The sequence below is a fragment of the Ustilaginoidea virens genome, chromosome 3 (genome assembly GCF_000687475.1).
Source record: "Ustilaginoidea virens chromosome 3, complete sequence".
In the NCBI taxonomy this organism is placed as follows: domain Eukaryota; kingdom Fungi; phylum Ascomycota; class Sordariomycetes; order Hypocreales; family Clavicipitaceae; genus Ustilaginoidea; species Ustilaginoidea virens.
In genome coordinates, this window is record NC_057318.1 from 4395424 (window position 1) to 4420867 (window position 25444).

General features: G+C 55.3%; 11 protein-coding genes across 11 annotated transcripts; 7 read left to right on the forward strand and 4 right to left on the reverse strand.

The window, feature by feature from the left end:
• Window positions 1–793: 793 nt before the first annotated feature.
• Window positions 794–2904, forward strand: UV8b_04086 (uncharacterized protein; the record flags this gene model as incomplete). Its single annotated transcript, XM_043141584.1, has 3 exons — window positions 794–1096; window positions 1381–2158; window positions 2291–2904. The coding sequence occupies 3 exons, from the start codon at window positions 794–796 to the stop codon at window positions 2902–2904; spliced, it is 1695 nt and encodes a 564-aa protein (XP_042997518.1).
• Window positions 2905–3959: 1055 nt separating this feature from the next.
• UV8b_04087 (uncharacterized protein) lies at window positions 3960–4884 on the forward strand (the record flags this gene model as incomplete). The annotated part of the gene is made up of 2 exons (XM_043141585.1): window positions 3960–4022; window positions 4108–4884. 2 exons carry the CDS (start codon window positions 3960–3962, stop codon window positions 4882–4884), a joined length of 840 nt encoding a protein of 279 aa, XP_042997519.1.
• Window positions 4885–5675: 791 nt separating this feature from the next.
• UV8b_04088 (uncharacterized protein) lies at window positions 5676–6757 on the forward strand (the record flags this gene model as incomplete). Its single annotated transcript, XM_043141586.1, has 5 exons — window positions 5676–5904; window positions 5992–6169; window positions 6265–6310; window positions 6375–6480; window positions 6576–6757. The coding sequence occupies 5 exons, from the start codon at window positions 5676–5678 to the stop codon at window positions 6755–6757; spliced, it is 741 nt and encodes a 246-aa protein (XP_042997520.1).
• A 677-nt stretch (window positions 6758–7434) lies between these two features.
• On the forward strand, window positions 7435–8224 carry UV8b_04089 (uncharacterized protein; the record flags this gene model as incomplete). The annotated part of the gene is made up of 4 exons (XM_043141587.1): window positions 7435–7513; window positions 7572–7663; window positions 7722–8076; window positions 8160–8224. The coding sequence occupies 4 exons, from the start codon at window positions 7435–7437 to the stop codon at window positions 8222–8224; spliced, it is 591 nt and encodes a 196-aa protein (XP_042997521.1).
• Window positions 8225–10542: 2318 nt separating this feature from the next.
• Window positions 10543–11671, forward strand: UV8b_04090 (uncharacterized protein; the record flags this gene model as incomplete). The annotated part of the gene is made up of 2 exons (XM_043141588.1): window positions 10543–11321; window positions 11470–11671. The coding sequence occupies 2 exons, from the start codon at window positions 10543–10545 to the stop codon at window positions 11669–11671; spliced, it is 981 nt and encodes a 326-aa protein (XP_042997522.1).
• Window positions 11672–12634: 963 nt separating this feature from the next.
• On the reverse strand, window positions 12635–13704 carry UV8b_04091 (uncharacterized protein; the record flags this gene model as incomplete). The annotated part of the gene is made up of 6 exons (XM_043141589.1): window positions 12635–12698; window positions 12823–13055; window positions 13128–13308; window positions 13410–13468; window positions 13574–13606; window positions 13675–13704. The coding sequence occupies 6 exons, from the start codon at window positions 13702–13704 to the stop codon at window positions 12635–12637; spliced, it is 600 nt and encodes a 199-aa protein (XP_042997523.1).
• A 3618-nt stretch (window positions 13705–17322) lies between these two features.
• UV8b_04092 (uncharacterized protein) lies at window positions 17323–18856 on the forward strand (the record flags this gene model as incomplete). Its single annotated transcript, XM_043141590.1, has 3 exons — window positions 17323–17774; window positions 17860–18585; window positions 18658–18856. 3 exons carry the CDS (start codon window positions 17323–17325, stop codon window positions 18854–18856), a joined length of 1377 nt encoding a protein of 458 aa, XP_042997524.1.
• Window positions 18857–18990: 134 nt separating this feature from the next.
• UV8b_04093 (uncharacterized protein) lies at window positions 18991–20339 on the reverse strand (the record flags this gene model as incomplete). The annotated part of the gene is made up of 4 exons (XM_043141591.1): window positions 18991–19090; window positions 19195–19300; window positions 19414–19926; window positions 20081–20339. 4 exons carry the CDS (start codon window positions 20337–20339, stop codon window positions 18991–18993), a joined length of 978 nt encoding a protein of 325 aa, XP_042997525.1.
• Window positions 20340–21077: 738 nt separating this feature from the next.
• Window positions 21078–22718, forward strand: UV8b_04094 (uncharacterized protein; the record flags this gene model as incomplete). The annotated part of the gene is made up of 4 exons (XM_043141592.1): window positions 21078–21156; window positions 21219–21271; window positions 21380–22579; window positions 22680–22718. The coding sequence occupies 4 exons, from the start codon at window positions 21078–21080 to the stop codon at window positions 22716–22718; spliced, it is 1371 nt and encodes a 456-aa protein (XP_042997526.1).
• Window positions 22719–23301: 583 nt separating this feature from the next.
• On the reverse strand, window positions 23302–23962 carry UV8b_04095 (uncharacterized protein; the record flags this gene model as incomplete). Its single annotated transcript, XM_043141593.1, has 2 exons — window positions 23302–23554; window positions 23754–23962. 2 exons carry the CDS (start codon window positions 23960–23962, stop codon window positions 23302–23304), a joined length of 462 nt encoding a protein of 153 aa, XP_042997527.1.
• A 587-nt stretch (window positions 23963–24549) lies between these two features.
• On the reverse strand, window positions 24550–25363 carry UV8b_04096 (uncharacterized protein; the record flags this gene model as incomplete). The annotated part of the gene is made up of 3 exons (XM_043141594.1): window positions 24550–24717; window positions 24797–24975; window positions 25183–25363. The coding sequence occupies 3 exons, from the start codon at window positions 25361–25363 to the stop codon at window positions 24550–24552; spliced, it is 528 nt and encodes a 175-aa protein (XP_042997528.1).
• Between the last annotated feature and the right edge of the window lie 81 nt (window positions 25364–25444).

Here is a 25444-nt window from a genome sequence, read left to right on the forward strand (position 1 = left end):
GCGTTTTAAACCCAAGACAATTACGGAGTAGATGGATTGCCTCTCTGATTTCTGTACTCCGAACGAGGATCAAGCCCCGAGTTGCTGACTTTTGATTGTCAAAACGGCTGGGAAGCCATCGACCAGACAAATCCCCTTCATCAGGCCGATTAAATAAAGGAACGGCATGTGCAAATGAATATCCTGGTTGCCTCAGCCGGGCAAACTTTCCATTCCGTCCAGGAAATCCTCGCTCAGACATTTCTTCATGCTCCGGCTCCGGTTGGCTCCAGTTGGCTCCAGCTGGCTCCAGCTCAACCGTCAACTCCCTCCCGTGCAAGTGCCAGGGCATTGGTTAGCACGTCTACTATCGGTAATAAGGTCCGGTACATCGGCTTAACCGAGGATAACCAACAAGTTCGGTTCGTCAGCAGCGCACACGCGGCAAGCGGCGGCAATGAAAAGCTGCCCCTCCGCCTGCCTGGCTGGGGGATTTCATCAATTTGATTGGCAAATTGACGGGATTGCCATTGTGCCAAGCTCATTCCTCCTTCCTTCTCGCTCCTTGCTCTTCGCTCCTATTGACTTGCGGAGTCAGTCAGGATAACACCGGGAGTCTTAAGCTTTTTGCTTTTTCCTCGTCCCGCCATTTTAGTGGTGGCCTTCCTCTTCTCTTGCACCTCCTTCTCGCCTTACTTATTTTCCCCCGACACACTTGCGTTCTTTCCAGCCTTTTCGATTGGACGTGTGGCGTGGAACCGGATCCATCTCACACTCCAAGGCTCCCAGGAAACCGAACCGCACGCACAACACCATGTCTGCTGTCCATCGTGGTCTGCGAACAGCATCCAAGCAGCTTCGCGTGCTACGTCTGCCTACCTCTGCGCCTACCGCTTCCGCTCCCGCCTGCTCTCCCTACGCCGTGGCCCGATCCGCCCCCGTCGGCGCTCGTGTCTTGACCGCTGCTCAATCCTCCACGTCGTGCAGGGGCCTTTCCACCTCCGTATCTCGGCAATCTGGTGCGCCCGTCATGGCTTCTGAGCCCCGCGAGTACGATCCCGAGATCAAGGACATCGCCGACTATGTCGCCAACAAGACCATCGAATCTGATCTTGCCGTGAGTGTTACCTGCTCCTCGCCGCACCTTGACCCCGCCTTGTCTTTCAACTCTTCTCTCTGTTTATATACTCTCCTCCTGAATCACCTCGGAGCGGAGGAGCCACATCACCAAGAGCGCACATCAGACTCCCGCGCGCAACGTGGAGGACAGCCGCCAAGGTCCATTCTTGGTTACTTGCTTCTGCCGCGGTGGAAACATCACCATACCCGAAACAGTCATGACTGTTGAACTCTCCATCACCCTCATCCTTCTCAATGCTAATTCTAGTCTCAACTCGACAGTTCGACACTGCGCGATGGATCCTGCTCGACACTCTCGGCTGCGGCCTTGAGGGTTTGAGGTTCAAGGAATGCACAAAGCTGCTTGGGCCCATTGTTCCCGGAACCGTCGTTCCCAATGGTACCAAGGTCCCTGGAACGCCCTACGTCTTGGACCCCGTGAACGGCGCTTTCAACATCGGCGCCATGATCCGATGGCTCGACTTCAACGACTGCTGGCTAGCTGCCGAGTGGGGTCACCCCTCGGATAATCTGGGTGCGATTCTGGCCGTCGCAGACTGGATCAACCGCACCAACAAGGCTGGCGGGAATTTGGCCCATGGCAAGATCTTCACGGTCAAAGACGTCCTCGAATCCATGATCAAGGCTCACGAGATCCAAGGCTGCTTGGCCCTTCTCAACTCCTACAACAGGGTCGGTCTCGATCACGTCGTGCTTGTCAAGGTCGCCTCCACCGCCGTCGTCTCCAAGATGCTCGGTCTCGGCGAGAAGCAGATCGCCGATGCCGTCACCCAGGCCTGGGTTGATGGACAATCCTTGCGAACGTACCGCCACTCCCCCAACACCATGTCTCGAAAGTCATGGGCTGCCGGTGACGCTTGCCAGCGGGCTGTCAACCTGGCCCTCAAAGTCATGAAGGGCGAGCAGGGCGTCCCTACTGTTTTGTCTGCGCCTACCTGGGGCTTCTACGATGTCCTCTTCAAAGGCAACAAGTTCCAGTTCCAGCGTCCCTATGGTAGCTACGTCATGGAAAATGTTCTCTTCAAGGTCTCCTATCCCGGTACGTATCATCCCCCTGCCCTTTGCTTTCCGCGTGGTTGTCATGGACTGCTCTGCACCGCCCCGTCACTACTGTTCCGCCATTGCTTGGACCAATGTTGGCTGCATCAATCTAATACGAATCATGTCCCAGCCGAATTTCACTCCCAAACCGCCGTCGAGGCCTCGGAGAAGATTTTCCACCAGCTCAAAGCCATGGGCAAGTCCGCTGCCGACATCAAAGCCGTCACCTGTCGCACCCACGAAGCCTGCGTCCGAATTATCGACAAGCAGTTCAAACCCATGGATAACTTTGCCGATCGTGACCACTGCATCCAGTACATGTGCGCAGTCATGCTGGCCTTTGGTCGTCTCGAGGCCACCGATTACACGGACGGAGGCGAGGCTGCCACCTCGGAACTCGTCGAGTCCCTGCGCAAGAAGATCAAGTGCGTCGAGGATCCGCAGTACACCCTCGACTACCACGACCCCGCTCTCCGCACCATCTCCAACGCTCTCACTGTTGAGCTCAACGACGGCACCGTCCTAGATGAGGTTGCCGTTGAGGCTCCCTTGGGTCACCGTCTTCGTCGTGAGGAGGCCAAGCCTGTCATTCTGGCCAAGTTCAAGCGCCACCTGTCTCCTCACCTGTCCGAGAGCCGCGTCCAAGAGCTCGTTGAACTGAGCCAGAACAGCAGCAAGCTCGACAACATGTCTGTTGATGAGTATGTGGACTTGTATACTGTCAAGGAGAGCAAGTTTCTGTGAGATCCTGATATGGGGAGGGAGAAGGGGGGGGGGGGTGTTGGTCCCGAGTGATTGACGATGGCGGGTAACATATAAACGAGACTTACAATTAGCAGAAGCGGTTTTGTTTGAGCAAAGAGGTGGAGGAGCTTGTTGCATATACACCTGTTGGTTGCATAGATTCCAAGTCAAGGGGGTTTCAACTTGTTTCTTCGCTGAACACCCATGGCCATTCTGAAGAATTCCCCTTGCCTGCTGCGCATCCTTGCGGCACCCTTTCTTGCCACCTATATGAGGCTCCGGACCAATTCAGCACTGAGGGCGGAATGTATGTCCTGGTACTATCGAGGGAGCATGTCGCGTTTGCAACGGCCAAACATGGAGCGTTTTCCGAGGTTTTAGGGCCCATGTGATGGACGAGCATCGGCATAGGAAGCCAGTCCCCCGTTTATGCGACGCGGCGGTTGCCTCTGATTGCATCGCATCGCACAGCGTTTCTGGCACTGCCAGCCACATATGCGCATATATGCGTTCCCCGCGCCACACGTTGAAAAAGCTGGGCATACGAAGCCTTCCGGTAGTTGTACTGCATGGCTTACGTGCCTCGCGTGTCATCTGTGTCATCTTTGTCATCCCAGACGGGCTTCGTGTGTCTGGGCATCGGCTTCGTGTGTCTGGGCATCGGCTTCGTGTGTCTGGCACAGCCCCAGATGGGGAGCCACGCCGCAGCACGTTGTGGCGTTGCTCGCCCCACTGGAAAACCGTCGATACGAGTCCGTAACTTGTCCTTCGGAGTAGATAACTGCATCATCCCCACGCCCTCCATCCCAATCCCGATCACGCACGCCATCATCCACTTACTTTTCGTCGCCGTTGCTAAACAACTTGGGCACTACTGAAACACGCACTCGTGGCTTCGGAGCGAGGTTCGGCGCGTGGGCCGTCTCTTTTGTTCTCACTCGCAACACCAACCCGAGTGGCATCTTCTCCGTACGTCATCTGCTTGTCGGCTCTGGAGACGAAAAAAAAAATAATTAAAAAGATCCGACCGCTCTCGCGCCTCGACGTTCGCCGAGATGGTTTCTGCGGATCGTCAGCTCATCTTGGAGACTAACCGGTCTCTCCGGAACATCAAGACGGTATGAGACGCCGTCCCTGCCGTCGTTGGATCATGAGGCAGCCCTGCGGACCCTCGTTACTAATGAATAGTCCGGTCCCTTGCAGGAGCTGGAAAACCTTTTAGAAAAGGGCGTGATTGATGAGGCCGTCTTCGATCAGATACATTCAGCTCTGCCTCAAGAGTCGCCGCTCTCTGGGCCCCTACGAAGGGCAAACGCGAGTACCGGCTCCGCGACTGCTGCCAACGAGGGCCCTGCGCCCGCAAACGGCGGCAGCACCGTCTCTCCGCCCCCTCCACCTACCCAGCAGATGCAGAGTCTTGGGATCGGCAATCCGCCCTCGGGATCAGGCACGCCATCCCCGGCACCGCCGTCTTATGATTCCACGCCGGCTCCCGGGGTGCCCAACCGCTCCGGCAAGCCTGTGCTCGCCCATGTCCGGGCCCTGTACCGCTATGTCGCATCCGACAACCGCGACGTGTCGTTTGACAAGGACGACAAAATCGTCGTGTACGAGTACATGAACCAGGACTGGTGGATGGGGCAAAACACCCGGACCCAGCAGGAGGGCATCTTCCCCCGGAACTATGTTCTCGTCGAGCACAAGGAGGAAAAATCGGCCCCGTACGCTGGGCCGTACAGCCAACCCCAGTATGGATACCCGCCCCCCGGCCAGGGGCCGCCGCCGCAGCAGAATCCTTACAACTCGAACGTGCCTCCGATGGCTGTGGCCCAGGGCGGACAGGGGGCGGCTGAGGGCCAGCAAGGCGATGGCAACAAAGTGAACGAATACGGCAAGAAGTTTGGCAAGAAGCTGGGTAATGCTGCGATATTCGGTGCGGGCGCCACATTGGGTGGTAACCTTGTCAACAGCATCTTCTGAAAAGCTTGTACTCTTCGCTTTTTTTTTTTCCTTCTTCGAGGGCCGAGAAGAATCCGATCGTGGTGTGAATGACAGTGATGCGCGTGGGGACAGAGGCAACGTTTTGTGTCATGGGCTGGTGTTTGGCGTTTCCCAAGGATTTCATTTACTTGCAATCAATAATCGATGGCTATTTACGGAGTATACGGTAGCTCCTCGTCTATTCGGTCAGCGGAAAACTCACTTATACCGAGCCTTGCAGTCAATAAGAGCAAGGAATGGCTTTAGACAGCCGTTGAACAAGGGCAACCCGTTGACTGGGAGTTGTCCTTGCCTAGCTTTTGATAGTCTCGGCAGACCAGTTAATCGTTTGGGAATCGGCTCCGACTTTCCAAGCCATTGCACACTGTAAATGTCCAAGTCGTGGCGAATGTCAAGCCTTGTGCTGCAATGCAAGAAAGACGGCAAACTCCAGACCTCGGCAGACGATTCCAGGAACAAGTCTGCACAGTCAGTCAGGGCCAAAGTCGGTAAAAGCATCAATGCTGTCCCCCGCCCCACCTTGGAGCAGCTGGTGGGACTGGTTAGCGTCGATCCATACTAAGCCACACTGGACCCGTCCGGTGACTACACTGTCACTGGTTAAGTTGCAGTACAGTAGCGTACATGTAGCGACCCAAAATTTCTGCCAACATGAAAGGCTCAAAGGCTTTGCAATCCAACTGAATACCTAAGCAATAACTTCGCAAAATGTCAATATCACCACCACTCCTCCAAGGTCTTTTCCTAGATTGAGAAACCCCGTGCCTGAAATGTCATCGTCCAAGAAGCGTGCGGCGGAAGCCGTGCCTGAAGGAAAAAAGAAAAAGAAGAGAAAGACGAAATATCATCAAGACGATGAGGCGCTCGACATGGAACTGGGCCTCAACACTTTGTTCAAGCGCATGGACAACCAACTACTTGCCGATTGTCTGGCGCAGAAACTCAGCAGATTCGGCAACGACCTCAGCCCCGTAGAGCTCTCGGATCTGACTGTCCCTGGTAAACTCGAACTCGATTTTCTCTCCCCCCCCCCCCTTCCTTTCTGTGTGCCGACTTGACGACCTCAACCTAACAGGTGCATCGCAGCCAACTCCATACAAGACAGCACCGCTTTCCAAGAGGACAGAACTCTCAAAAACCTGCCTGCTTTCCTTGCAAGGTTCTCGGGTGGGGAGGAGGGCCTTGCCAAAGCTCCCAAGAAGAAGGCATCACCGCACACTCTTATTGTTGCCGGTGCAGGACTGAGAGCCGCAGATGTCGTCAGGTATGGACAGCATTGGCAGCAGCGTCCAAGTGCTGCCATGTGTACTCCCTACGCCTCGCACGAACAACAAATCGCGCGCTAACGGACGCCAATAGGGCTGTACGGAAATTCTCAACCGAGGAAAGCACTGTTGCCAAACTTGTAGGTGGTGCTGCTGTCCGCGAACCGCTCCGTACAAGCGGCATGTGCTAATGCGGACTTGCAGTTTGCCAAGCACATCAAGGTGGAGGAACAAATCACGTTCCTGAAGAACCGGAAGACGGGAATCGGCGTTGGGACTCCTGCTCGCCTAAATGAGCTGATAGATATCGGTACGAAGTCCTGGCACACCCAGTCCCAGTCCCAGTCCCAGTCCCAGTTCCAATGCCCTGTGTCGATCGAGCTGAAACTAACTACCTAGTTGCAGGCGCGTTATCACTAGACCATCTTGAACGCGTCGTTGTGGATGCTTCCCACGTGGACCAGAAGAAGAGAGGCATCATGGACATGAAGGATACGCTCATGCCGCTGGCCACCTTCTTGACCAGACCTGAATTGAAAGAGCGCTACAGCGACAATGGGAAGCCGCTGGCGTTGCTTTTCTACTAGATATAGGTACCTACTTGTCTCTGGTCCAGACCGTAAGGGCTCAACATGCAATGCGTGACGGAGGTGACGGAGGTGACGGACCAGACTCGTTTCGCCTGTCTCGGGGCTGCTGTATAAAAGTAGGGCTACGTAGGAGGTAGGTATGCATGTACGCAATTTGGCTTCTTGGTCCATTGCGACCCGAGCTTCCAACTTTGCGCTGCTACGCTACCGCTGCTCTCCTGGCAAAAGACATCAATGGAAAAGACATAATTGATGGCATCGCTGAGAAGCCATTGCGGAAGGCGTCGAGTCGAGGAGCAGGTGCTGTCTAGGTATGCTGTGCTCTCCCACCAGACGTCCTTCCGCGCGGGAACTGGTATCCCGGTGCAGCTCTTTCCCTGATGCCATAATCGGGCCCTTTCTCCATTGCATCACTTACTCCATTTCGTCCCAAATCTCTTTCTACTCTCCTCTCTCTCTCCTCAACCTCATCGCTCGTTTCAACTACTCACTGTCTTTCTACCAACTTGTCTTGGCAACTCTCTTCATTCGCTCATTTTTGGATTTTCCTTTTCATCCCTCCCTCTCTCATTCTTGTTTCCCCCTTTTTTTTTTTTTTTTTTTTGGTGACTATCGTTAATCACGACTAGCCATTTGTCGAAAATTTGCTTCGATTACTTTTGAATCTCGTCGACATGCGGCCAGTGTTGCTGAGCATCTTGCCATTCTCGACTGTCGCTCGCTGTTGGAGATACGGACCTGAAGGGTTACCTCGTAAGTACTGGCAACTCTTGGGCATAGACGGTTTTGTTGACGTTACTTTTCTGTGAAGCCTGCGTTGCAGACTGCAACAAGTCCCTTGCCAAACAAGGACTCATTCCACACGGCATGAAGACGGTGTGCGAGACGTCAGAGCTTCAACGGGTAGGCAAAGTGTTTTGACGCCGCGTCTCGTGAGATGATGATGCTGAGCGTTTCTTAGGTTCATTTTCAGTGTTTGATCAATCGATGTAGTCCCAAGTCGTATGGCAAGGCATTGGCGCACTCAATCTCCACATGCCACGGCATGGGCCTCGACATCATCCCTCTGCATCCGATAGAAGTTCGTCAGTACCTCCCCACGAAACGAAATGGAATGGACGACTCCGACAGAGACGTGAAGAGAAACCTTCTTGCCAATGTGGCCCGAGCATTTCCATCTACTCCAGGTTTCTCCATGGAGTTGACTTGCAACGTTGGCCAGGATGGTCTTGTGGTGATGTCAATCGGAGAGCAGCCTGCTGCTATGACATCGAGCACAAGCAGTCGTCAATGGACGGGAGATGTGTCCATGACATGTGAGTTCAGTTGCCCAGCTCCAAAAAATATGAGGCGAAGTCCGCTAACCCAAGTTTGTTCTACAGCTTCCCTTCCTGTTCAGGCGACCACAAAAACCGCGAACAGAGCTATTCTTTTGGAAGACCCTCGGGTCACCAGCAGCAGTGAAGCCTGGACGGATTACGGATCAAGCACCAGTGGCTTCTACCAAATATATGCCAAGTCAACGACACAGGGCAGTACCTCGAGCTCTGTCTATCGAGGCTCTTCATGTACTTCTACTGAGCTTCGTATGGAGGATATGCCGACCTCGACCCTTCCACCCGGGCCCGGGGTAACGATGACAAGCCGGACTTATTCAACAACGACAGAAACTGCTTCTGGGAGTGTGGAATCGACTGAGCGACGAGTGTCGGAGCAACGGACGTTGTGCGCCACTTCAAGCTCAGAAAAGCTTCAGAACCTGGCCGCCTCTTCCTCTTCAAGCTCATATTCTGGCGACACATCCTCGCAACCTAGTGCTTCAACCAGCCCGTGCTCTAGTGATGTAGCTAGTTCACATGGCCCCAAAATTCAAGCTGCTTCTACAACGGAGACTGCTAGCTCACTTTGCACGACAGATGTTGTGAGCTCGTCATCTGAGTCAGATTCGCCATGTTCATCGATGGCAGTGCTTTCTGTTATCATGCCTAGCCTGACCACAAGCACGTCGTCGAGTTGGCTCAGCACTTGGTCGACCCCCTGCACTCTTAGCACGCGGAGCTCTACCGTACAGGCTATGATGGTACCGTCTGAATCCTGCTCTTCAGGTGCTGCCAATTTCCAACAGGGATATTCCGAGTCTCTCCCGGACTTTTCCAGTCTTATTTCGACGATATTTTCATCTTTCAGCACCCTAGCAACAACTCCGAGTTCCACAACCACTACAGCATCGTCGTCTTGGAGCAATGGCCGAGAAGCAAACCCTGCAGCCTACACATTTGCAACGCCTTCTCCACCCCCGTCGTATGTTCCACCGCTTGAAGAATACGGGTACGGAACTCCTCCACCTGTTTACGGATTTCCAAGCCAATTCAGTGACGACTTTACAAGTTCTGTTTCGTACAGCTCTTCGCAAACAACAACAACTTCTTCTTTTTCCTCCTCTTCTTCTTCTTCTTCTTATCGAAGCACTCAGAGCACAACCAGACTGAGCCGTTTAGACACTCCGGTACAATATCAAACCATACCGGCAACAATGATGCAAATGGCGCATGTTGCTTCGCCCCAGGACAACAAGGGAAGCCAAAGAATTCCTTCCCCTGGTAGCCAAGGTATTGAATTACAAACCGTTTCCGAGCACGGCCTTGTAACTTGCTGACTGGTGTCAAGATGATTTCGAGACGCCGTCAGAAACAGAAAGCGATTTCGCTGTAAGTACCACGTGAAGATTTTTTTTTGTGAGGGATTCATATGACTAAAACTTGGCAGAGTGATGGAGTGCCCGTGGTGGTGACGCTGATATCATCCGTGGAAGGAGGGATGCAAACGACAGTAAGCACCATGCAGCAGCAACCTGCGTTCACCGACATATCGGCAGCTCTGGCTGTGGATGGCGCTGGAAACGACCATGATGACAAGACAATTTCAATGAGGTTGAGTGCAGAAGCAGAAACGAGAGCCGACGAGCAAAACCTGAATGCCGTGGAGAGGTGGCTGCCAAGCGAGGCAAAAGCCGCCGTACCGTCAACCTTGATGGCGGGATCGACCAGTTTGCTTCCAAGCGCTTCTGGGCTAACGAGAGCTGCTTTTTTGTTTGCCTAGGTGGCTGCTGTTTTGTAAGTCTGCGAACAGGATGGAAAGGGTGAAATTACTCCGTTGCGAAAGGAGAATACTATAGAAAGTAAGGTTATCAACTGCCAATATGTTTGTTGTTTTGGATGTACATTATTATAGAATTGGCCTCGAGCCGGACTGAAGTCGCAGTCGGAAAAGTACAAAATCTATTATGAGTTTGCTTAGAGTTGAAGGAGAGTGGGCAGATGGCCTGTGTGAGCCGAAGCAGAGACTGTGGACCAAGAGTGGAAATTGCAATGCTACGAGTGGATTATCAGGGGATGTTGTTGTATCATGAGGCATGCCGCCACACCCAAGCACCCAAGCACCGAAGCACCGCCGGAGACTGAAAAGGTTGTCGTTTTCAAGCTGGGCTCCGATGATGTACGGACGGATGACGTACAGTTGCCTCAGGAACAGGGGCGGTGTACAGAGTAGAGTACCAAGGTACATGCAACCAAGCCCCCAGCGAGGGATGCCCATTTGGCCCCGCTAAAACTTTCCGATCCATAATTCCTTGTGCTCGACTTCTTTTTTTTGTTTTCCTTTTTAGCTAGGCCCAAAATCCACAACCCAAAGGCAACTGCAGACAACAAAGAGTTCGAGGTCTAACTATTTTTTAATTGTGCCTCTTGTTCTTTAAGAAACCGTTTTCCCCGCAGTACACGAGGATGAAGAGCAAACGAGCGCGAGATGCGGCCGCCACAGCTGGGGATGCGCCTCGTGCAGAAATTCCTCCCGAAAACAAGCGCAAACGAGGCGACCACGACCACGACCACGACCACGACCCCGGTGAGGAAGTAAAACCGAAAAAGGCGAAGCTAGACAAGGCGGAAAAGAGGGGAAAGAGGGGAAAGAAAAAGGATAAAAAGGATAAACGGGAGAGCAGGAAAGAGAGGAAAGACAAGCGAAAGAACATTCAGGATGTGCCAGAGGAAGACGCCGTCGACCAAGAGACTGGCGCTCCCGCCGACGACCCAAGCACCAGCGACGCGGCCCCGGCGAAAAAGCAGCCCGACAGGACGAAGACGACTTGCAGCGCGACCGCCGTGCCCCAGAGCCAGCCCTCCGACGACCCCGGGGAGCAGGCATCCGCCAAGAAGCGCGGCAGGAGAGCCAAGCACAACGAAGACGACAGCCGCGCCGGCGAGCCTGCGCCCGAGCCGGCCGAGGGCGACGACGCGGGCAAGGGCAAGCGCTCCCGACACATTGTGTTTGTGGGCAACCTGCCCTTTTCCGCGACGGCGGAGAGCATCAAGGCGCACTTTGCGTCCCTGCAGCCCATTTCGGTGCGGTGCCTCACGAACAGGGACGACGGGAACCCGTGCCGGGGCATTGCCTTTGTCGAGTTTGCCAACGTGTGGACCATGCGGACGTGTCTGGACAAGCTGCACCACAGCGTGTTTGAGGACGGCGTCTCGGCGCCCAGGAAGATCAACGTGGAGCTGACGTGTGTTTTTTTTTTTCCCTCCCGTCTTTTCTTTATTTTTTCTCTCTGCGCCTTCTCTATGCACCCGGCCTTTTTTTTTTTTTTCTTTGTTTCTTTGTTTCCCTTTTCAAGTCGTCTGCTATAACAGTCCGTGCTGACGGGTTTCCAGGGCCGGCGGAGGTGGCAAAACCAAGCATCGACAAGACAGAATCACGGAGAAGAACAAAAAGCTCGACGAGAACAGGGCACGGCGCATCGAAAAGGAAAAGGCGGCCAAGCAGCACGGCGGGAGGGCGGGTGAGGCGCAGGACCAGAGCCCGGGGGAGATTCATCCCAGTCGGCTGGCTAGGAACCCGCGATTAGCGAGGTGATGCTGCTCTCCCTGCTCTCCCTGCATCCCCGCATCCATTGGTGATGGATGGAAAGCGGCGATTTCAACCAGTCCCGGCGTTGTCTTGAGCCCGCAATTCAATCCCTTGAACGCGTGTGCTGTCTGCTGCCAAAGGAACATGACTAGGACATCATAGACGGTAAGCGACAAGCGAAGGATGAGCCCGGCATGGGGCTTCGCACGACAAGGCTGATCAGAAGCACAGAATGAATTCATGAATTGACATGACAGCAGGAAGATGTAGGATAGATAGGTAGATATTCGGCAACAAGAGTAAAAAGAAAAGAAGAGGGGAAACACGACGAGAAAGCATTATCAGCAGGGCTTGCTTGAAGCGATCTTTGCTGTGTCTCAGTGCCATCCTTGTACCGCCAGAACATTTGCAAACATGAAATAAAGATGGGACCCCATCGCGACAGTGACACAACCATAGGTCTCAAGGCAAGAAAAGAGTGGGAAGCTAGAAACGCCTTCGAGAGCTAGATGCACAGTCTCCCCCATGAGATAGATACACATTAGATCGTCCTTGCCGAGGCCCATATTGAAGCATGTCGTTTCGGTACGTGTGCTAGATGGATCCATTTGCGCGCAGGATCAGAAAAGTCCCAGCTGGGGAATAATCGAGGGCCTTTGAAGATGCCGTAGAAGACGCGACTTGTGCGTTCTGCTGCTGCTGCTGCTGCAAGCCCTAGGAACGCAGTTTGACGGTGCGGTTCCGACCAAAAACGGCCCAAGCAGGAAATGTCGTTTCGTCTTTCGTGTCCGCTCTTTCATCGCTTTAGATGGCTAGAGCGTGGGAGAAGCTTCAGATGCTGTAGGCATTTGGCAGTTGACCACGACGGTCTCTTTCTCTTCCTTCTTCCTTCTTCCCCCCTCCCCCCCTCCCCCGCTCCCCCACTCCCCAACGCCCCCTCCGCTCCTGTGTTTCTACGGTTCATGCGGATTACAAGATGGAGCACTTGGACTTTCGGTTCCGAGAAGGTTGAGGACGGGGGTTCAACACGGCACTGTGCATAAAAAATCCGACTGATCAGCGTCCCAGACGTTTCAAGGCAAGAGATCCAAGTACAAGTAGCAAGTAGGCGGAAGGGAGACCATGTCGCTCAGACACCCGTGCAGCTAGCTACTCACCGGATGGCTTCGTCAAACACGCTTTTCAGGTTTCGTTGAGTGAGTGCAGAGCATTCCAGATACTTGTAGGCTTTGATTTCCCGAGCGCAAGCCAGTGCTTGTTCGTACGATACAGGCTCCATTCGCTTCTGCCTCAGCGAATCCAAAGTGGCCGCATCCTCTCGCAAATCCAGCTTGGTACCGACCAGGATGATGGGAATGTTGGGGGCGTGATGGTCGATTTCGGGGTACCACTATGGAGGGGGGAGAGTCAGAAGGTGTTTTATCGAGGAAAAGTCGACTGCGACTCGAGGTGAATTCCGTACCTTGGCCTTTACGTTGTCGAACGAGGGGGGGGATACGATGGAGAAGCAGATGAGGAAGACATCTGTTTGCGGGTACGACAATGGCCTCAATCGATCATAATCCTCCTGGCCAGCGGTATCCCACAATCCCAGGCTGATGGGCTTTCCATCAACCATGACGCTAGCTGAATAGTTGTCGAAGCTGTAACAACATTTGTTCTCGGTCAGTGCATGCTGCTGGATGTTTGTATGTCTGTCTGCGTAGCGAGGGAGGGCCGGACAAGGAAGGGAGGGATGACCAACACTGTCGGAATATACTCGCCGGGGAAGGCATTAGTCGTGTACGAAATGAGAAGGCATGTCTGCGAGTCAAAGAATCAAATCAGCCCTGGGAAGACGTTGTTTCGCGGCGCAAGAGGTTCTGAAAGTGAGGTCAGCCGGGAGAGGGGGGGCGGTATCGAGCGAACCTTGCCTACAGCACCGTCGCCGGTCACGACACACTAGACGAGGAGGTCAGTCAGTCAGCGTACGACGCGACGATGACCTGGAAGGGAAACCAAGGCCAAACCTTTAAGGACTGAACGCCAGGTTGAGCCATTCTTTCGTGACACTTGAGAAGTGATGGGCTCTCTGCGCAGTCGTCCTAGGTACAAGCGATGGAGGTTTGGTTTCGTTTGATGTTTTGAAGCGTTGGAAGCGTTGGAAGCGTTGGAAGCGTTGGAAGCGTTGGATGCGGGAGACGGTGGTCGTGGTGGTCGTGGTGGTCGTGGTGGTGTTGCTGCTGGGTGGAGGAGGAGATAAAGAGGAGGTTCGAGCGCAGGCGCGCACACTACGGAGGATGGCTAGACGGTGGCTGTCGATTTTGGCTGGGCTTGAGACCGGATGGACAAAGCGAAAGTGAACAGGAGGGGAAAACGAGCGCAGCAAAAAACAAAAAGTCGAGCTACGTACTCCGCAAGAGACGGTGCGGTAATAAAGAAAGGGCGTAGAAGAAGAAGAGCGAAGGGAAGAAGGGGTAAAAAAAAATAAAAAATAAAAAAAGAAGATAGAAAGGGGGTCGGTCGGCAAGAGGAGGAGAAGCCGTGGCGGTTAGTTACGCTGATGAAGCAGACGGGGCAACAAGTCGGTCGAAGTTGGGTGCAAAGGGTGAATCAATCCAATCCAATCCACAGAGATGCATCAATATAATAGTGAAGAACGACGGGCGACAGCGACAGAGGCGACAGCGACAGCGACAGCGACATCGACAGGCGACAGGCGACAGCGACAGCGACAGTGACAAGCGACAGTACGCGAAACCAGACAAGACATGGAGCGGCTTCCCCGGTGCATGCATTTGCATTGATGCCTGCGGATTGATGCCTTTAGTCTGGTACGGTCTGGTACCTCCAGTGGACAGTGTCGGGCTGGGCCAGGCCTGGCAACAACCGTGAAGCTTATCAATTGATTGGTGTTGAGCTGCTTCCAGCGTCGGTACTCGCCAAGTACCGGCGGCATCATCTGGTGCTCTCTGATACCTCCTAGCGGCTTGGCTGGCTAATCGGTTTCTACCCAAGGGAGCAAGCAAGCACTTGAGGCCAGCCACGGCTCACCTCACCGGTGGGGACCTCGTGGGCGTCACCCAAAAAGACTCCAGCGACCAGCAGGCCTGGTATGTCAGGTCAATCCAGCCCTTTGTTCTTTCTTGTCCTGGGCTGGCAAGTCGCGATCCCAAGAGACTGACCGCGTACGGAATCCCGCGTACGAGCTATTGACATGTCCACGGTACGGACGAACATGTCCATGGTTCACCACAGTGAACATTTCAACAGAGCTCCGTGTTTGGCAAAGGGGGTTGGTTGGCTGACGCGCGGACGCCACCCGGTGCTAGCGAGCATGGTCCAGGCAGCCTAACCTGGTTGGGTTGGCTCGTGGCAAGCGTGATAGCGTCATGACTGGCTGGTCAGAGGTGTTCTAGGTACCTAGGTACCTAGCAGGTAGTTACCTCCCCACTACCTCTACCGCCAACCAACGGGTTATGTTATCGGGCAGCTTGAGAGCCACAGGAAATCACGTTGACTATTACATGAAGCAATGCGGTAGCATTCATCACATTTCACCAGCTTGCATTGATACCAGCCCCATCTCCGTTCCGATTCGCGGCAGGCAGCAGGCCGCAGGCCGCAGGCCCGAAAGAGGAAAAGAAGCACTGACAAGGCTCTTATTAGGCACGCTGCACAGTGCAGACACTGTAGAGCCGACGTCGAGCCAAATCACGACAGCGGACTTTGACCTTTGCGAGCGAGCGAGCGCCTGAGCCGGCGTCGTTTCCATCATCATCGTCATCATCACCGTCACCATCACCATCACGACCGTACCGTCGGCGTGGGAAACAGCCCGTTCAACAAGCCGTGTACGAGGTCTGGCCATCCGCTGCGCGCGAGACAGCATCGGGTCAACCGATCTGCTACGGAAGCCCTGCCTGTCGTCCTTTCCCGGCATAACTGACAGCTTTGGCATCTTTGGCATCTTTGGCATGTTTGGCGTCTTGGTCCCAACATTCAACAATCTGAAGCCCGATGCAGGGAGAATCCTGAGCCATCAGTGCCATCGTGCAACACGACACATCATTCACCTCTCTTGGCAATTTCCCATGATCAAGTGCACCATCTGCAGCAAAGAAGTTGCCCGGTAGGAGCCAAATTATCGCGTCCTTCATGTCCATGTTGATGCTGGACCAAGCAGTCTTCCAAAAGTAGAGACGTGATGACCTCCCATTTTCAGACGTGTCGTTTGGCAAAAAGGTTGCTTTTAGGGGTCAGAGCGCGCTTTGGATGTAAAACCGTCTGGTTAGGCCAAGCTGCTCAATCAACTCTACTCCGTACAACCGCAGCATTCACAAGCCTTCAAGTCACAGCCATGCCGACGTTGCAGGACGGTGCAAGTCGGTGAGTTCGCGCCGTCGCACGACAACGACGCAGCTTCCCGGCGGCGACTGAATTCCTCCATGCAGGCCGCGACATCAAGTTGCGAGATTAGATTGAGCGTGGCATGCGGCATGCCCTCGCGACTTCTGTACTACTGAATTGGCTCGTACAGAGAGCAGCTCAGGGCCCAGTGATGTTGTTTCCCGATCTTTGCCCATCCCCATCATCGGCCTGGGCCTGATTCCAGTCTTCTTGGCGCCAGCAAATGGGCAGAGTTGCCATGTACGGAATAGCCGGAGTAAGTCCGTACAGCCCCGCCCAAATTCCCGGGGGCCGACCCAAGTCCAAGTCCCCTTGCTTTAGCGCGATTTGGCCGAACTTGACCCGCAGCCGCCAGGTCAGGTCTTTGGGTGCGGTGACCTGTTGGTCGGCTCGGCTCAGGCAAGTAAAGGTATAAAAGTACGCGAAGTACGCGGCAAGTGCGGCAAGTGCGGCAAGTGCGGCAAGTACGCAGCGCGCTCGCACGCAAGCTGCTCAACCCAGTGTCACTCACTCACTCACCACCGCCACCACCACCACCACCACCGCAGACGGACAACATTCCTTGGCAAACATTACGCGTCGGATATTAAACTGCCGATGTGACGCTTCACGTGCACTCAACGCGCGAAGGGTATAATATGCCCCCCTCTGCGTGATTCGGCAATTTCATCGTCGCTGAGTTGCTTCCAGAGACAGCCTAGCCCGCCCGCAATACGGGAGATCGCTTCCTTTCAGCCTCTGAAAAGGCACTCGGTTCGAAAATCCGCATGGAGAAAGAGAGAAATTCCGTTTTCCTCCAACGACTAGTTTGCGACAGTGTCTGGAACCGTCTTCACCCGACCTGAAAGTTCACATCCCCCCCCCCCCCAAATCGTTCGTCGCCACTCGGGTATGGCCGTGATTCTTGCCATCAGACAACTTGAGCTTTGCTTCCTACCATGCAACAAACTCCAGCCAAGCCAAACCCCCAGCCTAGAAGGACTCCGCTTCGAACACCACCAACCCAAACATCCGGCGGCCGTCGGGCCGTGAGTGCTGAGCCGCCATCGTCCCATCAATCTGCGCTTCGCACACCTCTTGATCGCGGCTTCGCTCGCGACCATTACAACTCGGTTCGTCGCGGCGTGTCTGCATCGGGCGGGCGTCGTGGTAATGCGCTTACGCCTCATGCCGTCGCTGCGCGTAAAGCGCTTGATCAGCGGCGCGCTGCCCTGCTGACTCCAGGCAAAGCGCGCCGGCAGAGTCTGCTCGACCAACGAGAGACTCCGATGGATGTATTGAAAAACCTGGGCAAAGTATTAGCGACAAGCACACGTCCGATCGTTTCCTCGTCGCCGCGTGACAGGCCATCAAGTGTCGCAGGTGGCCTTGAGCAGGTCCAAGAGCAAGACGAAGATGACGACGACCTGCCCATGCACCAGCCGCCTAGGCTGTCCCTTCCTGTTGACGAGGAGGACGATTCAGACTTGATGCCACCGCAATCTGCAGGCATGGAAAATGCACCCAACACAACACCGCGTGTCGAGCTTCCCAGACGAGCTCTGAGCGAACAGCCCGATCGATTTTCTCGCCCAAGTTTCGGAAGCATGCGGGACAGCGATGTTTTCGATGTCGACGAGCGCACAGAGGACCTTGGTCGACCGTCGGACTTTTTCCCTGGGCTCCTGGAGGATCTGCAGGCCCAAGCCAATTCTGCTGCTGCCGACCCAACGCTGACTCGGTGAGTTTCATGCCACCCTACATTTCGTCTTTTAACCGGACCTGTGCGCGAAGGCGAGGATCCCCCTTTACTGAACCAATGTTAGGGTGGATTACGATGACGACCGACGGTCGACGTTGGGTGGCAGAGAAAGCCATGTTGGGCTTGACATACCTGCCGATACGGCTGACCAGACCACCTTTCTCATGTCCGAGCCGCCAGCAGATGGGGAAATCGCATCTTCCATCCGGGGCGATCCATCCAATGATGAGGCGGTCGCTTACAATGCCGCGAGTGCACATGTGGGTGGCCGCGTCAGCGTAGCGGACCAGCCTGAAGAAAAAGGCCATGAAGAAATAGTCGACGTCTACGACGAATCAGATTCTATTGCCATGTCAAACGCGCGAATTGCCGAGCCGTATGATGAGGATAACAGGGAGGACGGCAATGAGGGCGATGATGGCGAGGATGGCGAGGATGGCGAGGAGCATGACGAGCACGAGAGTGTACCCCGGGACAAGGGTCCAGTAGCTCAACCCACTTCAGTCTCCAAGCCAAGTGCCCGATCAAAGCCAAAGAAGCGGCTACGGCGAATATCGAAATTCGGCATCGAGTTCCCGCCTTTGCCTCCCACGTTTGTCAAGCGAGTAGCACAGACAGCACTCCACTCGTCTGGCCTAAGCAACCCGCGCGTGTCTGCAGACACCCTCACAGCGTTGACGCAGGCTTCGGAATGGTTTTTTGAGCAGCTGGGCGACGACCTGGGTGCTTATGCGAACCACGCCAAGCGAAAGACCATCGAAGAAAGCGACGTTGCCACACTGATGAAACGGCATGTATACATTTGCTAAGCATCTCTACTTATCGCCCTTTTATCCCCATCTTCTCTGCTAATATGGTACAGACAACGCCAAATTACGTCGGACGCGACCATGTTCTCGCTTGCGCAAAGACACCTGCCACGAGAACTGTTACAAGAGTTGAAAATGCCCGTACCTCCTGGAGGCAGGATTCCTCGCAAACGAGGACGGCATGATGAAGACGACGACGATGACGACGGAGGTGAAGAGAGCTCTGAGATGACCTGGACACAGAGCTCATGATGAAAACCTGCATGCTGCATCGGACGTGACGTGAAGAGGCGGGAGAACTCGAGGGGATTGATTTGCTGCGGCCCTGTTGGATGGATGGAGGCTGCATAGTCGGTGCATGCGAACTGGTTTGGTGCTGCCGGATGCTAGAAGCCCCTACTAGCTTGCACACGGCGTGCTATATTGGAAGCAGGCTTCTTCAGCACCATGTATAGCATGATTGCCGTTGCCACGGACAACCCGTACCTACAACGGGTCGTTAGATACGGCGGCCACCCACCACCAGCCTGGTACCAGGCATCTACCTAGGCAGATGAGGATAGTAAAAGGAGCATTGCGGAAAAACATACCATGTGAAGATGTACTGAGCATGATTGTTTCTCAAATTGACCTCGGCCGGTCTGCCGTAGGGAACGCCTCTCGCCTCAAAGTCCATCATTCTCATAAAGTCGGGTTCTGCCAGGTGCACCGATCAGTCCGAACGTTGACGATGTTTGAGAGCGGGAGACGGCCAAAACCGAAAAAAAAAAAAGAAAGAAAAAAAGAGCACGGAGCAAGTCAGTCCATACCCATGGTCTCCTCGACCCACACGGCCTGACTGCCGGTCAAGGCGGCCATCTCCTTGACGTCTGGGAAGTAAAACTCGCCCTTGTCCGGCCTGTTGGCGGGCGTAAACATGTTCTTCTTCCACGGCTCTCTCAGCAAGCCTTGGACGGTGACGGGACCTCGTGGCAAGCCGTCGGGCCGCGTGGCCTGGCCCCTGTGCGCCTTGTTGATCCATCCGCGGTTCACAAGGATGGTGGAGCCGCCGTCCTCACGCTCCAGCGGAGTGACGACCATGTAGCCGTCCTTGCCGTCGCGCATCCTGGGCCCGACGAGCATTTCTTGGTCGTGCCGGAAGCGACCGGTCGCGTAGACGCGGCGATAGTCAAAGTCGTGAACGGCGGCCGGATCGACGGTGGGCGGCAGAGGAAGCGGGTCGCGCACCAAGCGGTCTTCAAACTTGGCGATGAGCTCCGTCTTCCAGCCGAGCCGTTGGACTTGCCAGGTGCCCAGGGCGAAGGCGGTGACGGGGATCAGAGCTGTTTGTACGAGGGGAGGAGGGGGGGGGGCAGCCCTTGGGGATTAGTCGCCGGGACAGAAGCAGAGAGCGGGTTTCGAAAAGGATAGAGCCCGCGATCCCCGTGGAATCTGCGATCTGATGGTTTTGATCTGCAGGGTTTGCAAGTACGGTACCTAGGAGAATGATGCCGGGCCCGTGTCTGCGTCCAGAGCGGACGATTTGGGGCGGCGCGTCGAGGATGGACTGGAAGTCGGGGTGGTCGGCGGCCTGCTTGTGCTTGCTCGCTCGGCGACGGCTGGTGGTGAAGAACGGGCTTCGGGCTGATGATGTTCTCGGAGACGGGTTCGGAGGCTGTTGGGCGGCGGGTCGAGGCAGCGACGGCGTCCGAGGTGCCGGGCGCAGGCGGCGCAGCAACGCGATTCGGCAACTCATCTTGCTGCTGCTTGGGGGCTCGGAGCGGCGTCCTCCAGGTGCCTTGTCAAGCGTGTGAAGTGTGTGGGGCAAGTGTGTGTGGTTTGTTGCATCATGATGGGTGGAAAGGTCTCCTACTGTATCAAACCAAAATCCATGCCTAGTTGCAAGTTGCAGCGGCAGCTGCATCCAATCCTTGGCGCCCGGGGACCCGTCCGGAGTGCGGATACCTCGCTCCGGAGTCGGAGTAGGTTGCTCACTGTTTAGTGAGCCCCACCGAAGGCTGCTTGCTCTTGCTCGCCAGTGGCCACAAGGGTAAAAAAAGCCAATCCTGACCGCCTGCCCAACGCAGCGGTTTCAGTCGTGTCCTTCTGGGCAAAAAAAACCAACCAACTTGGATGTCATCGTTTCACGCCACGAACGTGTGAGCCCTTCCTTTGCCTTGACTCCAGCAGCCGCCCAAACAGCCGCCCAAACAGCCGGGTCCTCGCAAACCAGCCGTCGCGAAATCATCGTCATCATCATCATCATCATCATCACCATCGTATCAGGTGTTTGTTTTCATGGAAGGACGACGTTCAGCATCCCGCTCGCAGATTCGCTCCACTGGCCCCGTGTGAGCCGGTTTGCTCGCTTGCACTGTGCTGTCCGCTGAAAACCAAATCAAAAAAAGAAAAGAAAAAAAAGAAAAAAGAACCAGACGTCACCCTGCCCAGCTATATCCCCGCTTCTGGCGTAAAAGCAGCAAGTCTCTCCAGCATGTTCTACGAGGGCACGCTGCAAGAGGGAATCTCGACGGCCGTCGGACAGCAGAAATTGGTCTTTTGCTTTGTCACAGGTATGTTTGCAGTCCCGTTGCCTTTGCCGGCAAAGTCGGCAGAGTCTGACCCGTGTGTGCAGACGACAACGCCGAAAGCGAAACCTGGGAAAAGGAATTTCTCCAAGACAGCTCGGTCAGTGACTCTTTCTTCTGACGAGGACGTGGCGGGGGTTACGGCAGTGTTGACTCTTTTTTTTTTTTTTTTTTTTTTTTTTTTTTTTTTTTTTCCCACCGGCACCAGCTCAAGGATGTCATTGCAAAACAAGCTGTCGCGTTGAGGCTCACGGCCGGCTCGGAGGAAGCTGGCTATCTGGCCCAGATATTCCCCCTGCCCAAGACGCCGACAATCGTCATCATGAAGCATGGGGAGCTCAAGGAGTACATTGCGGCCGGCGTCGGCAAACAAGACTTTTTCCGGCGGATTCAAACCTCGTTCAATGTCTCGCCGCCCCTTGCGGGTCCCTCCTTGCCAGAAGCCTCGTCTTCCTCGCCTCCGAGAGCTCCGAGTCTGGCAGGCGTTCCTTCTACCGTAGAACAATCAGAGAATGTTCGAAGGGTGCTGGAAGACCGCGCTGCGCGACAGCAAGCCGCCAAGAAAGAGGCGGACAAGGAAGCGGAGAAGCAGGCTCAACAAGATGCCGCACAAGAGAAGAAAAAGGCGGCGGCCGCAAAAGATGAGGCTGGGGCAGACGCACCCCAGCAGGCAGAGCTGCTCAAGAAGAAACAGCAAGCAGAGCTGCTGAAAAAGAAGAAGCAGCAGGATTCCGACGAGAGACAGCGGATTCTCAGGCGAATTCAAGCTGACAAGGAGGACCGTCGCCACCAGGCTCAAGAACGAGAGCAGAGGAAACGCCATAGCCAGTCGTCCAACGGCCAATCCTCATCGGCGGCCCTCACCCCTTCGCCCAGCACGTCAGCTTCCTCCAGGAGTGGCGAGTTCACGTCTGTTCAGGTGCGGCTATTTGACGGATCCACCATCCGGTCACGATTCAAGACGTCGTCGCCTGTCCGGCATATCCGGAACTGGGTGGACGAATCCAGGACAGACGGCCGTTTGCCGTACGCGTTCAAGCAACTACTCACACCGCTCCCCAACCGACCCATTGACGACACGGAGGAGGGTAAATCACTCGGCGATATGTGTTTGTCGCCTTCATCAACGCTGGTTCTCGTGCCCATCCCAAGGTACGCGTCCGCATATGATGAGGCTGTCCCCGGGATCCGTGATCGCCTTGTCGGGTTCGTCCTGGCCATTTTCGCGTGGCTGCTTGGACTCGTCGGTCTTGGTGAAGCTTCGCGTAGCAACCAGCTTCCTCCCACGGCCCAGCAAGCTGCTGCCAACTCTGGCTCTGCGTCAAACCAGGCCAAGAAGCACCGGCGTCAAGGCCTTGGGAATCCTAGTGACCCGCAACGGGACCCCCAGTTGTATAACGGCAACTCGGTAAGACCACCCTTACCCTGTGCCACCTCCAACTACAGCACCTTGCCGAGGGAAAGCCAAAAAAAAAAGAAGAAGGGAAACTGACATTCTGGTGCCGTAGTTGAACTTTGAGCCCCGACCCGACGAAGAAGAACTGTAGCACTGGCAGCACCTAGTAATCCACACATGGGGCGAACAACATCAGGCGGGGCCACTGAAAATGGGGGAACGCTTGTTTTTGATGCAGTTTCGCATCTGATGCACAGCAATCAAAGAGCCGCGTGCTCTATTCAAGACGCATTGGTCAAAACGCTACAGCCACGAAACTCGCACGGTGTGTCGGGGAGTTTGGCGTGAGACTTGATGTGAACAAACCCGACAAAAAGTGCAGGGCCATGCATGTCAGGAGCCAACGACTTGGCTCGCATGACAGCTATGCTGACGCCAAGACGGAGAGCGAGGAATGCTATGTATTACAGTACAATACAAGTACAAAGAGGCGCCCAGCCTGCAGTGCTCGGTGTTGCTAACTTCTATGATCCGTTCTCCGCCCGACACGCCGGTTGTTTTGATTGCTGCGTAGTCTATATGTCGACAGAATTCAAGCGCTCGGCGGCCGTCACCCTCGCTGCGTCAAACGGAACCCGGGCAGTGAGAGGGAGAGAATGGCTCCTCAAACTAGCCGGCTCAAATGTACCATGGTTTCCGTACCGTCCTCGCGCAAAAGCAGCACATGATTCCATCTAGTACTGGCTGGCCGCGGCCTGGCAAGCCTTCAGCTGCTCCAGGTACCAGTTGCAAATCTGCATATTGCCGCCGTTGTCGTCCATGCACTTGGTAAACTGTTGCGTAGCGGCCTGGCAGTTGTTGCCCCATTGTTGCTGCTGCTGGGCAGCCTGAGACTGCACGGGCTGCGGCGCCGCGGGTTCGGAGGAGCCACCGCCGGAAAAGAGTCCTCCGATGGCGTGGCCGACCGAGGAGCCGATGGCAACGCCGCTACAACACGGAGTCAGCTGTACGTGTCTTATTGCATTTTTTTTTCTTTTTTTAAAAAAAAATCCCACGTTCAAGATGCAGGCAGGTCATGAGAGGGGGGAGCGTTTTGTCGTGGGCCCAGCGCAACACAGCCTAGCGGCGGCAAAGACGACGACAGCCAGGCGCGGCGGGCGGGCGGGAGGGCGGTGATGCGACGTACGCGGCGGTGCTGGCCATCTGGCCAAAGAGCCCTGGGCCCTGGGACGCAACAGGAGCAGCAGGCGCCATCTGCTGAGGAGCGTGCTGCGGCGGAGCGGCCAGCGTGGTGGCCGGACGTTGTTGCGGCATAGGAGAGGCGGCGGCGGCGGTAGGGCGAGTGGGGGCCCGGGCGGGCGCGGAGGCGCGGCCGACAGATCGGTTGCGAGGCATGGTGGGCGTGCGGCTTGTCGTGAGGAAGTGTGCGTGGGAAAAAGGATTGTTGTCGAGGTTTGAAGATGGAGCGGAAGACGGGAGAAAAAGATGGCGCTGGGGGGTTTGGGATGGGGTGGAAGATGGGGATGGGAAGGGGGCTGCGAGGCTGTGGCTAGCCAATGGGAGGGGGCTGCTTACGCTGACTTGGCTGCTTACGTTGACTTGGGGTGTGGTGTTGCTTTGCTGCGGCTTGGGCCCTTTTCCTCGGAACGTACACGGCACAACGACGGATATAGAGTGGCTTTTCTCAGGCAACTGTCACATACGACCACAGCCGCTTGAAAATTCTGGATCCCGTCCGATCTCCGATAGATAACCAGGCGAGCGCCGGATTAGTAGTTGGGTCGGTGACGACCAGCGAATACCTGGTGTTGTATGTATGTTTTTATTTTTCCTCTTTTTCCTATTTTCTTTCTTTCCTTTCTTTTTTTTTTTCCAAATGGCAGAAAAAATGGACATGAGAGGAAAACGCCAGGCTCCATTAACTCCAGATGCACCTGCACAGTCTCCAGGCCATTTCCGCCCCCCAGCAGCTCCATCCCGCTTCACCTCTCTTTGCCCTTCCCCTTCGCCTTGAGTCTCTTCTTGGCCCGGCCTTGGCTCGCAGGCGCGTCCGCGCGGCGTCTCGACTCCTCCACCGATTTCAGCAGCGCCTTGGCGCGCTCCGCGGCAATCTTCTCGGCCAGCTTGCTGCTCAGCATCTTGTTGTCGGCCTTGACACCCCCCCGGAACCCCGTTAGTCACTTCCAGGCCCCGTCTTTTCACGCCTCGCGTATCCATGGCTTGACGTACCAGGTCGGCTTTGAGGATGCGCGCCGCCGCCTCCTGGTTCACCACCAGGCTTCTCTCGGGTGCGGCCCCGGCATCGCGGTCCTCCGTGGCTTGGATCTTGCCAAAGTACTGCTGCACGCGCTTGAGCTCCGTGTACACTGGGTGGGCTTGCGCGTCTGCGCCCTGGAGGCGCAGGTATGCTGGCGGGAGAGAAAAAGAAAGTCAGCGGCGTGTTTGGGGATGTCGCGGGGGGGAACTCTTGTAACTCAGCGGACGGCGTTTGTCGAAAAAGTAACGAACAAAGAGAGGAGGGGAGGTGAGTGTGTGTGTGTGTGTGTGTGTGAGAGAGAGAGAGAGAGAGAGAGAGAGACAGAGACAGAGAGAAAGAGAAAAGGTGGTCGACGCACAGAACAGGAGGGACTCGATGGAATAGGCCGTCAGGGAAAACAGCTTGGCCTTGTCGAGAAGCGGCAGCTGGGATGCCTGGTCGTTCAAGTTGTCCAGCAGAGGGTCCAGCGCATCCTCGAGCTTGTCCAGCTGCGTATCGAGCCGTTCGAGGTCGGGATCTATATTCTTGACGTCGGCCATGGTGCTGGTGGCGAGGAGGTAATGGACGGGAAGAAAAGCTTGAATTTGGCCATGTGATTGATGTTTGCTGCACTTGCACTG